Here is a 12,803-nt window from a genome sequence, read left to right as displayed (position 1 = left end):
AAAAAATAAAACTGAGGGGACCCAGAAGGGGAGGCTCCCCGCCCGGCCCACCCGCGCGCACCCACGACTCCTGCGTTCCCGTAATCTTTAGTGCGGACCAGGAACAGGCTGGACACAAACTGGGACCTTTAGGTAACGTGCTTTGGAGGAAGGAGGCCGAGGACCCGGCCGGCTGTCCCCGGGCGCTCCAGGTCGGCAGCCGCCTCGCAATGGCGGAGCCTGTCGTTGGGTGTGTTGGTGTGCACCTCGCCGGTGTCGTCTGCGTGTTGTCAGTGCTGCGTGGCTCTTGTCTGTGCCCCAGAGCCTCCCGGCGGGCGCGTGGCGCGGCCGGGGCGGCCGGGCCGGGGCTGGGGTGGGGGCACGGCGGCATTTGCCTGCGCATTTTGCAGACCTTCGGGTGGCACTCGAGTGGTCGCCCTGCCTTCTGGTCGCCTCTTCCGCCTCCACACTCCCTACTTTAATGTGTTTCCAGCTCACTAGTCTCTAGTAACTGGTGAGGCTCGGGAGGGAAGGAAGGGGACCTTACTCCGTGGGAGCCGTGCCCCTCGGTCTCTGTTGGAGGGTCCCCTCGCCGCCTGATTTGCGGGCGGGGCGCCCCCGTTCCGCTGGCCCCTACGCGGGAGCAGGACTCGCCGCCTGCTCAGCCCCATCCGAGGGCCACGGTGGTGCGTGTGTCAGGCTGGATATGCCGTTGGAGGGCCGAGTGAGTTCTGACCGTAACTGCGTTGGTAACTGTGCCCCGGAAGGTCCTGTAAGCCACCTGCACGGAGTGAAGGGCAAAGTGTACCCCACCTACGTGGTCTGCTGCCACGTTTAGTCCGTTCAGCTTAGAGATTCCGGTCAGCCTTCCAAAGACTGCACGACTGAATGATTCTGGTCATGATATCAAACTTTTGGAAACCTGTTGGCAGTGTGAAAATTGAGGGAGCCGGGGGTGGGGCTGCGTGGAAGCTGGCTCGCGCTGGGGTGCAGAGGAAAGTGCGTCCTTCTAAAAGTTTCCATCGTGGGAACAAGGCTGCAGAGGGGTTCTTCACTGTGGGATAGAGCGCTACAGCTGTTGAGATGAGGCTGTGTGTCCCCCCAAGTTACAGAGAAGGACACGCGCACAGCACACCGGGCACACGAGTGATTTGCTGCACGCTGAGATGAGAGCCGGCCGGGGAGCCTCCAGGCTTTAACACGCGGAAAGTTTCACACGGGCTGTTTTCTTCTTCTTTTCTTGCGATTGTTCTCATCAGGTACACTGTGGACGGTGAGCACTTGTAGAACACACACCGCCGCTGGAATAAAATCCGTTTTAGAGAGCGGGTGTGAAATGGGGAGGGGGGGANGCAGGCCGAGGAGGCTGCGCCCGCCGGCCTCGCCACCTGCGGCGCGCCCCTACCCCCGGCTGCGTCCTCCCTCCTGCGGCTGCTCCCCCTGCTCGCTCACCGCCCCCCTTCGCCGCCTCCTAAGGCGCCAGTGCCCCGGGCACCCCCTGCGCCGGCTCACCGGGGATGGTCCCTGAATTCCGTGGTCAGGGATCTGGAGCACCGGCTCCCACGCCTGGAGCTCATCGGTTTAGATCGTTTTAGGACCCATACGTCTCTTCCCTTCACATATGCCAAGAGCCCCTTTGACATAAGCAGTGTGTTTGTGTGTACAATTTGACCTCTAACTTCTACCTTGAAGCCCACATCAGAAAGAGAATGGGGCCGGTTTTTCTGCCTGTTGGGAGGGGGTGAATCTTTGCATCCCCTTCCCCTACTCTGGAAGATTGCTCCTANTGATATTTGCACATCTCATTCCATCTTAACAGAAAATACAAATTCTTTATTCACAGAGAGGGAAGTCCTTTTAAGCCAGAGGTGGGTTCAGGGTAACCAAGTTTATTCCATTTAGGAGACGTGTGAAAGGGGCGCATACAAGTCCCTGCAGAATGTGTAACTGATGCCCCTTTATCCAGTTCTTAGTGTTCACTACATCCGAGGACAACTTCACAGCCCCCTCAATGCCCAGCCCTCAGGAAAGGGAAGGAAAGGGAGAAAGACACCCTCCGGTGGAGTCAGCTTGCGTGCTATTTTTAGCCCTTTTTCGAAGGATAGTGACACATTATTTCGTTTCCAAATATTTCTAACGATTTTCTGCTCAAGTGTAAGATAATGGAGCAAAGAGTTTGTAGTAATAGCAAGGAGCAGGTGGGGGGTGGGGAAGGCGTTTTTGATAAACGGTTTGTTGCTAACGCAGAGTAACAGTATTTCTGCTGACTCTCCAGGCCGAGATTTTTTCTTTTCTTTCTCTTTTTCTTCTTCTTTTTTGTCTTTTCTTTTACTTTACTTTTCTTTCCTTTCCTTCTTTTTTCACTTCTTTTCTTTTCTTTCTTTTCCTTTTCTTTCTTTCTTTCTTTGTAAGTAAGGTCTGATCCGGACGGTGCTGTTTGGCTCCCAGTGTGGAAGGCTCCGGACTCCAGTCTTCCTTCGCATTTTGTTTTTGTTCAAAGAAAGCGCTTCCCTCCCACTGCAGGGCTGCCTGCTTCATAATAAACATGACGAAGGGGTTCAGCACTTTTTAGCGTAAATAAACCGGCGACTCTCGAAGGGTATATATTTGGGCAAAGCCCTCACCGGCCCCATTCTTTTTCCTGGGGTTCCTCGATTTTAGTCTTTTGCGTGGATCCTCCTGTCGGGCTGCTAGGTCCCTGTACTTATTAAGAGCATATATTTTAAATTAAGGAGGGTACACGGGGAGTCTCGAAGTGGACGCGTCCCACCACGCGCGTCTTTCTTTTTCTCGCGTGCCTGCCCTTGCGTCCCCTGCCCCCCGCCCGGGCCCGGGCCCCTTCCCCACGCGCCCGCTGCTCCTGAACTTGTTTCTGGAGTAGCGGAAGACGCGGGCTCCCGACTCTCACGCAGCTCTTCCCAAAGCCCAGGTAAGGCTGAGGGCTCCTCGGTCAGTGGCGGGTCCCCACCTGCTGCGGCGGCCTCGCGGCTCAAAGCTGGGGTCCGGGGGAGACCCTGGAGAGGGCGAGGTGCGCAGAGCGGAGTAGCGCGGAGCTGTCGCCACCGGCCCTAGAGACCTCTTCACCGACGAGGCAGGCAATTTAGAAGACGGCAGGGCGAGGGGCGGGGGGAGGGGAAACACGGGAAAAAACGGGGGTGCTTGCGAGGCCAAGGTCACGGTGCGGCCGCAGGCGGGCCCCAGGCGCGTGGCCTTTGCGCCCCAGCGCGCTGCGTGCTCGGGGCTCCCCGAGAGCTTGACCGCCCTGGGCCCGAGCTCCGCGGCCTGCGCCGACCAGGCTTGCCCGCCAGNCGTGCACCCTGGACGGGGCGCGCCCAGGGCCCTGTGAGCCTCCTGCCACTGCTCGGGCCGGGCCAGGCTCCGCCACGAGGTTTGATTTGCTGTTTGAAGCAAAGCCCCCGTGGTCAAGTGGAGCCGCCGCCGGTCAGCCGCGGGCACCCCAGCTCCCAGCAGAGCCCACGCCTGCCTCGGCCTGCCCGTCGCCCCCCGCTCCGGCGCCTGCCTCTGCCCCCTCGCCCCAACGCTTCTCCCGCCTGAGCCCCGCTTAGTCTTGCCGTCTCTGCCCCTGGCAAGTGGCAAACCACAAACCACAGCTGGGGGCGAGGGACGCGGGACGCGTTTTCCTCCAGCAGCAGCCCCACCCCCACCCCATCCAGGGCGCGCTCCTTGGAGGTGCGGAGGACCCGAGGAGCCAGCCGCCACAGGGGTGTCCCTCCGAGTCCAAGGAGGGGGTTCCCCGAAGAGGAAGGGCCTCTCCAGCTGGGACTGAGACAGGAGAGACGGGCACAAGAAGGGTTAATCATGGGCGCAGAGACAGGAGCTGGCGGCAGGGCCCCCGCGCCCCACCCCCGGAGAAGCCACCGTCACTTCCACCCCACGGACCCCTCCTGGACTCTGCTTCGCAGCCTGCGGCAGGGGCACCGGAGGCGGACTCGAGCTGGGCTCTGCCCTGGCCGCCTTCTGTGACGTCCAGAGGCATACTCTGAGGAAGCGGGCCCTTTTTCAAAAAGACCAAACCTTGAGAGTTATGTAAATTTAAAAGAAAGATCAGGCCCCCTCCCCTCAAAATGGAATGTAAGCAAGCGTCTTGGTATTAAATCCCAGATGGAAAATCAGCAAAAATCATTTCCCCTACTTTTCCTTATTGTGTTATCACTGATGGCTGTGGAATTCTGCAGTGTGTTGTTCAGGCTGTGTGATGTGCTGCTGACTTCTGAAAGCAGCTTGACTGTGCCCCAAAGAAATTGTTTCCTGCTTTCTTATTTCTACAACATGGAGACAGCTCTCGATATCGATAGCGTAGAGACACAAGGCATGATCATAAGGGAACATTTATAAGTGCAAAGTGTTATCTATAATACGGTGGAAGTGGGTCCTTGCACAGGGCAGTTTGGGTTTATTAAGTTAAATTAAAAGTGAATTATTTTAAAATGACCCACTTACCAGCCTTCCTTCTGCCACCAGATACCCCCATCTTTTCATTTCATTACAGGTGGAAATGACATTTTTAGGGTCCTCCATTACGTGTCTAAGCCACCTCCTGACATTTTTTAGTAGACGGCTTTTTTTTTCCCTTATGTATTAGGATATTTTTGTTATGAGGTATACGGAGATGAAAAAAAGCTGGTAAAAATACCAGCCTCGCAATTAAATTGACTCTGGATACCAAAGTGAAAATAATCATCTGGTATTAATCAAGTTATGTCTCTGCTTCTTGTTGAGGAAAAATATAGTGACGATTTGCTTTCCTTTTCATCTAAAAAGGACTGTAAAATGTTGAATGTTCCATAAAAATTTCTACCCTTATGAGACAATTTTTGTTCAATTAATCAAAATGCATATTTTCACGCTGGACATAGTTACATCAGAAAGAAAATTTGCTGCGGCCATTCTCGCAGTGTTTTAAACAACCCTGCAGTAACATGCAACAGCCAATGACCTTGCACACTGCTCAATCTTCAATAATATCATTGTCATTACTATTATTATCCGAAGTGTTATATTGTTGCCAGAATCAATACGAACCTACTTCTCTGAATATATTTTATTTCACTGTTGTTTTTAACATCTTTGTTAAGAGGCCAATTAATTTCCAACTCATAGCTGCAGTGAAGTTTGCATATAAGAGGGCTTCCTGACTTTTTTTTTCAACGGTTTATTTCTCCTTTTGAAAGAAAGAAAAGGAAAACAAATAGCATGTGAAATAAAGAACTTGATGTTTAAAGTGGTATGAAACGATTCCCAACCTGATTAAAAACCAACAACACTGAAATTCTGGTGGCAAATCCCTGTCAAGCTGATACTTGTTTCACTCCCTTTTTTTTCCAATTGAATTTCAAGACTGATTTTTTTTTTTTTTTAATTCTACCAGAATAGGATAGCTCAGTCACCCATCCACAGTCACTGGAATTAGGAATTTTTCTAAGTGGAATACCAAGGCCTTGATGAGGAAAACATCTTAATATCCTTGTTTGTGTGTGTGTTTGTTTTCTTCTAGATTTGTCGGTGTGAACGCATCTGACATCAACTATTCCGCTGGCCGGTACGACCCTTCGATGAAGACTCCCTTCGATGTAGGTTTCGAAGGCGTGGGAGAGGTGGTGGCCTTAGGCCTCTCCGCCAGTGCCCGGTACACAGTGGGCCAGGCTGTGGCTTACATGGCACCTGGCTCTTTCGCCGAGTACACAGTGGTGCCTGCCAGAGCCGCGGCACCGGTGGCCTCTGTGAAGCCCGAGTATGTCACCCTGCCTGTGAGCGGTGCGACCGCGTACATCAGCCTGAAGGAGCTCGGAGGACTGTCGGAAGGGAAAAACGTCTTGGTGACGGCGGCGGCGGGGGGCACAGGCCAGTTCGCCGTGCAGCTGGCCAAGAAGGCCAAGTGCCACGTCATTGGGACCTGCTCTTCCGATAAAAAGTCCGCTTTTCTGAAATCGATTGGCTGTGATCGCCCCATCAACTATAACTCGGAGCACGTGGGCACGGTCCTAAAGCGGGAGTACCCCGACGGTGTCGATGTGGTGTACGAATCTGTGGGGGGAGCCATGTTTGATTTGGCTGTCGATGCCTTGGCCACCAAAGGGCGCTTGATAGTAATTGGGTTTGTCTCTGGCTACCAGACGCCTACTGGCCTCGCGCCCGTGAAGGCAGGAACCTTACCAGCCAAACTGCTGAAGAAATCCGCCAGAGTGCAGGGCTTCTTCTTGAACCATTACCTTTCTAAGTATCAAGTGGCCATGGACCACTTGATTAAGATGTGTGAGGGCGGAGACCTGGTGTGCGAGGTGGACCTCGGAGATCTGTCTGCAGAGGGCAGGTTTATCGGCCTGGAGTCCGCATTCCGGGCCATCGACTATATGTACCTGGGAAAAAACACTGGAAAAATTGTACTTGAGCTACCTCCCCCAGTCAACAGTAAGCTGTAAGCTCAGAACAATGACAGAAATCAAGAGAAAGGAAATGGGCACCTTCTTCCTCAGAAATATTCAAATCAGTTTTATTTTTAGTGGGTAATGGATATCATCGTTCTAAAAAGTAAGGTGTTAATGAATAGGTTTCTCTTTCTTCTCTCTTTTTTTTTTGTTTGCCCCTCCCTTGAAAAACAGTGCTAATAAAAACTTCCCTCGATGGCTCAGAGGTAAAACCGTTACATTCAATTCTTTGGCCACAGACCGTCTCATTCCAGACTTTATTGTTCCAGGGAATTAAATTAATTCCTGATGCAAGATCTGATCAAATCAGTATGTCTTCAGCTTGATGAGATTTTAAAATTGGTCATGAAAATAGTTCACAAATTCTTTACTTTGGGAGAGTTTGGTCTTCCGCTAACGAGCAGTTAATAGATAAGAAATACAGTGGAAAGGCAGCCATCTATTTTCAGAGTCCATATTCCCAGGAAATGGCCCTTCCTTTCCTATAAATCACCAACTATCTAAATAGAAATTTGGAGGAATTCTCCCAAAACTTTGATTTTTTTTTTTTAGATCATTAAGAAAATGACTAAGTGAACACAGACCTATTTTTTTAGCCTCTGCCATTTAATGCTTTACGCACAATTATCCTGGGGAGGCATGTGTGGAATGGGAGGTCTCTCTCTTCCCTTAAGCAGCAAATTAGTGTTGAAAACTGATAAAGACAAAAGCAGATTTTGGAAAGGGGCTCCACAGAGATCTGGGGGGTGCCTGCAAGGGAAGGAAAGGATGGGCTTCATCCACGGGGTGGGGGTGGGGGGGCTGCACAACCAAACACCCACCGCAAGGGGAGAAGCACTCTTTAGGCACACCGCCTGCGGTTGAGAACAGCATCCTTCCCAAGCCTGAGGTGGGAGAGGTGGGGTCCGTCAAAGGACACCATGCGGAGGAGGGGCTGATGGGATCGGAAATCATAAGACTTTTTTGGACACCGTGTGTTTTCTCTTTGATCACGGAAACAGAATAGCGTGTGTAGCACGGAACGCCGTCCTCTGTTCCCATTTTACTTTTCTGTGCGTTCGTCCTGTGGGGATGCGACGCCCCTGAGCCCCACTGCCCGGGGCCACAGGTGAGAGTACCTTCCTGTGCCTTCCCTCGGGAACCATGCCTACCGCCGATCTGCCTGCCTCCTCACCTTCCCTTCACTGAGGAACGCCCCAGCTTCCACGATCCCGTTGGAAATCGCATAGTGCCTTTCTAATTGAAGGCAAAGCCCACCAGATTATTTTTCAAGGCCTCGGGTTTCAGTTTATCTAACATGCTAAATAAATATGAACGCAATTAAAGATGCCCCGGGAAGCTCGGTGACCATATTTAATTTTTCTTTCCTCCCGTCTGAGGGGGCAAGGAAATCCTAGTGCTGAATAGCTGTTAGTATCTCTTTTACAAGATTTACTCATTTCAGGTACCTAATGTAGCTGCTCGCATGCATGCACAACAATACAATTTATATGGTAAATGGGACCAAATAATGGCTTCACTGAATGTTATGGCTGCACTGAAGGGGAATGTCACGGTAAATAGCTGCCAAATTATGGATCATGCCGAAGTGTCACAACTGCACTAAAGACAAATAGCACCAGAGGCTACTGCCACTGTGACGCTTTTGAGTTATGAAGAAGGGGAGAAGCCTGATGCAAGCTTCTTTGTGTCCTCATTATAGCAAGGGGTGACTAGTGCAGGGTACAAGAAAGGCTGGCCCAACGTGGTGCTCGGTTATTAATCTGTCCCTTTCAGACCTAGCAGCGATGGCCAAACGGAAGGAGGCCTCACCTCGCTTTTAGATACACAAACAAACACAAGAGGGGACAGGTTTTATGAATGTATCTGCGCGGGAAATGACTGGTAATGGGAAAACACTGCGATCAAATCATCCCATCAAAGACCAGCATCACGTTTAACATGGTCCAAGTTGCTCCCCATGCAGACAGATGTGCGAAATCCAAGCCATAATGTACTTTCTTCCTTTGTCGAGACTTGAGGAGCAAGGACGCTGCCTGTTCTATTGCTTCCTAGAAACTGACGGGCGTCCCCGTTTCTTTCATTTTAATGGGAGGGTAATAAAGATGAAAGACCAGCGTTTTAACTGATGGATCCCTGAAGCTACAGAATAGAAATTTATTATGTTTTGAAGGAATATACTAAATTCAGCTATGTAAAAAAATAATAATAATAATTTTTTTTCAAACACCCAGGTTCAAAATAAAATATAATCTGAAAACCTCATGTTCTCTTCTCCCCAAACTAAGAAACTACAGGGCATGCTGTTTTCATTTATTCTTAGAAAACAAGCATGAAAGATTCCGCCTGTTCAGATAATGCCAAAAATATGTTTAAACTTTTTTTTCTTATTCTTCTGAAAAATGATTTGTAAATTGAGGGTCATAGTTCAGTATCAGTTTCATCTTCTGGGATTATCGTTCAAGACCAGCGTCTAATGGGAGGTGAAACGGTGTGATGTTCTCAACACCTTTCTCCTGAACTGTATTACAGATCACAGAAAGTACATCCATAATTCAGGGCGATTGTCAGTCTTTGTTTTAGCGACAGGGCCGGGGCCGGATGATCATGGTGGATGAATTACTTCTCAGTTCTCAGGGTGGCCTTCTCTGCACATCAGCCTTGAGGTCTCTGCCTGGGCAGATGGAGTGGTTGACTGGTAAGTATGCCTAGGAGCCATTCTTTGCCATTTCCATTGTGACTTCTAAAAACCCGAATGCTGTCCCTTCAAATTTGTTTTCAATGCAAAGGAAAAAAAAAAAAACCAACATCGTTATTCGGGCCTCCTGACAGAGAGTTCTGCGATTGAACGATGTCAGCATTCAAAAAAGAAAAAAAATAATAAAAATTTAAAATTTAAAAAAGCCCCAGGAACCGGGAATAGTTCACAAAGAAACGACACAGAAGTTTTGCTCGAGATGCTCTATGCATTGTTATCATATGACTTCATCCGAATGGAGTTTCTCAGGGGTAGGATGGAGCCTCTATAAATGGCCATTAGTAATACATTCAGTATTTATCTAATGAAAGTGCAATGACAGGTAGCTGCTGCTTATTAAAATGAAAATCCTACAGTATGTACTTAAGGAACATTCCAGTTAATGAGGATGTAATGTCCTCGGTACAACACAGACCTTCTTTTTGCGTTCACCACAAGATGCTGGAAACTTGACAAATGATGTCATTTAAGACACATGCCTGCCGTAGGGACCTGCTTTTCGGCTTCCTGTTTCTGGCTTTTATTTGGGTAACATTTATAATGGCCACCCGACTTGCAACGGGCAATGTTTTAACCCCTTCATGGAGCTCCCAATTAGCATGGACTTACTACAATCGGGGTTTCCTTTCAAATGGGGCAGGGGGAGTTTAGGACTGAGAATATTCTTCTTGATCACTTTACCACATGTACCTATGGGATAAATGCCATATTTTAGATTCATATAAAAACAGACGAACCATGGGCAAGTTTCAGGAAAAACATGACAGAAAAAGACCAAGCACGATCAACTGTGGGCGATGCTTTCCTAGGGGTTACCATACACTTTTTAGGAATGTAACCCAGATGTAAAGTGGCCTGCCCTGGTCTGATAGGTTCCTACTCACAGTTCTTGCTCCTCCTGCGTCTCCTCTGGTTTTGAATACTGTTTGTTATTTATAGCACGTATTTAGAGATGTGAAATGTATCTTCGCAGACATTGTTTTAGGGTTTGGGATTTGATGGGGTTTTTGTGAAAGTTAGATGTTCTGTAACTGGTGTTTTAGTTATGGCCCAGAATTACATATTTAGGATCCTGTTTCAGAAATCAAATGTGAAGTGCTGGGTTCTCGATACCATGGATGTGGGCACATTAATCTTTAAATTCTGTTGCTTATTACATCTTTAGCCTTCCTGTTATTTCAGCTAATAAAAAGAGGAGTGTTTGATACCAGAACCTTATTGCTGTTACCATGAGCAAATAATGGGACGCTGCCCCCTCCCCCAAAAAAAGTGCCATACAAAATACGTAAAGAATATTTTTGCCCACATGTATCAGCCCAAGTAATTCTTGATAGTAGGGAGTTGATATTCAAAGAAAGTCAAATAAGGCGTGTGTGTGAGGTCCGTACGTGGTTCCTTCACTAGATGGGAGTGCTGATGAGCCGTGACAGTCAGACCAAGCTGGTGTAAGTACCGTCTCCTCACGTCTATTCCCGCTGCCTCGGTTTCTGCCAGCGTGGACTTGCCCTTCAGTGCTCGCTGATGCCTCTCCGGTGGCACTGACACTCCCGGGAAGCGTGTCGTGGATCCCTCAAGTGTGAGGGTAAGTGCTGCATGGAGTACAGTTTGGGGGAGCCAATATGTGCCTCATATGTCCCGGGAAGCATGGAGCCAGAAGTGCAGAGATTTCAACAGCCCCCCAAAGTACGAGTTTCCCTGGAATGACACTATCTCACAGTGACTTTCTGCCAACACGAAATTAAAATAATAATTAAAACACACCCTGCTGACTGACGGTAGCATCCAATACGAAAGACGGATTTGTGCTTAGAGCTCAGAAGACTGTTCCTAAAATTGTTGGCTACGGCCCAGCCTTATCCTCTCCACAAAAGGGTGAAGCTGTATTTTAGGGCTGCAGTGAGCAGATTCCTTGGTCGGAGAAGATGTAGAACCATGTTCAGGGAAGGGAGGGTGTCCTCCTTAGAAGAGCCTGTCTTGTTCTCTATGTGTCTGTGTGCCTGTACTTGTGGGGTTGGCCGCAGGCACAGAGCTGGATGGAGCCTAGGACCCCTTCTGCCCCTCATAAATGAGAAGACTCAGTTGTCCCTTAAATGGTAAAATTTGGCTGGGGCGCCTGAGTGGCTCAGTCGGTTAAGTGTCCGACTTTGGTTCAGGTCATGATTTCACAGTTCGTGGATTCAAGCCCCACTGCAGGCTCTGTGCTGACAGCTTGGAGCCTGGAGCCTGCTTCGCAATCTGTGTCTCCCTCTCTCTCTGCCCCTCACCTGCTTGTACTCTCTCTCAAAAATAAATAAGCATTTAAAAAAAATAGTAAAATTTGGGAGTTAAGAACAATCTAGTTCTTTCTACCCCTTTGTATAAATGAAGAAACCAAGACCCAGGAAGAATAGGCGCCTTGTCTGGGGCCACAGAGGTCACTGGGCTCCGAAATGAAACTAGGGCTTAAGCAGGTGCCTTCTCAGGGCTTTGGGTGACCGGCCTCATCCCCTATATAATTTGGCAAGGTCCCTCAGTACGTGGCTGATTAAAAGTGCTGCAGAGTAACAACTGGCCTTTATGATAAATCTTTCTGTGGCTGAGATGATACTGAACCCAGGAAGGATATCATGGTTCTGACCACAAAAGCGTGTTTCACTCAGGACCCCCTTTAATTGAGCGCAAGTGGTGGTTCGAGATCACTGGATTCTGTGTCATCTAAATATCATGCAAGCTTCTAGGGGGAACAGTACTCAGTGGAGTTAATGGCTGAAAGCTCACAATTTCATTTCACTGCTACAAGGAAGGCCTCTGTCCTATCAGTGTATCCTTGGATGTCCAATGATGACAATGAAATAAAGAAAATCTTTATTACCATGTGTCGAGTGTTTTTTTAAGAGTCATTTCACCTGCTTGTATTATTGCCTATAGGAAGCCAGTGTTTGACCACTGGCTTGATCGTTTCTGTAATAGCAAAGCATCTAGACTCTGAGTTTGCTGTTCTACCTGAAACCAAGTCTGAATCCAGCAGACTCGGGGCCGTGGCAGATGGATGCATGTGCTGGCAGCGGGAGAGTCACAGGGGGCAGGCGACATGTACGGGAGAGACACCAGCGGGTCCCACGTTTCACGCTCGCGCGTGGCAAGAAATCTCCGACTCCATACAAATGACAGATCACAATTAAGGCTCAGAAACAAGCCCTTCAAAACCACATGACACTGAACACTCATGTCTCTCTGCATCATTTCTGTCTTCCTTGAACTCCTGCATAACAAGCATACACTTTCAACTTTACACGAACAAATCCTTTCCTGATAGAAACCGCTTCTTTTAACATTGAAAACCCTTCTCGGGAACAGCACCAATGTCAAAGGCAATCTCATTTTCTGGGAAACCTCACCTCCCACCAGGGGACTGGTTGTGGTAGGGGCCTCTCTATCTGCTGTTGGAATTTACATTTGGAAACTGAGTTGTCTGCTTGAGGGTCTTTCTTCGAAGCACCTTTTGGAGAACTACCCACACCCAGGGACACAGAATGGGGCGGAACCGAAGGAGGACCAACCAGTGTCTCCCCAGCTGGGAAAAAAAAAACCAAAACACCAAACCTACTCATTTTCTAGCAATAAAACTGCACTGTCTTTGT

General features: G+C 49.1%; 1 protein-coding gene across 1 annotated transcript; it reads left to right on the top strand.

Moving 5' to 3' along the window:
• Positions 1-35: 35 nt before the first annotated feature.
• Positions 36-6,637, top strand: PTGR3 (prostaglandin reductase 3). The gene is made up of 2 exons (XM_077752693.1): positions 36-132; positions 5,495-6,637. Exon 2 carries the CDS (start codon positions 5,553-5,555, stop codon positions 6,417-6,419), a length of 867 nt encoding a protein of 288 aa, XP_077608819.1. The 5' UTR covers positions 36-132; positions 5,495-5,552; the 3' UTR covers positions 6,420-6,637.
• Positions 6,638-12,803: the final 6,166 nt, after the last annotated feature.

This window comes from Crocuta crocuta, unplaced genomic scaffold, assembly GCF_008692635.1.
Source record: "Crocuta crocuta isolate KB4526 unplaced genomic scaffold, BGI_CrCroc_1.0 scaffold101, whole genome shotgun sequence".
Lineage (NCBI taxonomy): Eukaryota > Metazoa > Chordata > Mammalia > Carnivora > Hyaenidae > Crocuta > Crocuta crocuta.
Note: the sequence above shows the minus strand (reverse complement) of the source record. Positions and strands in the feature narration are given on the sequence as shown.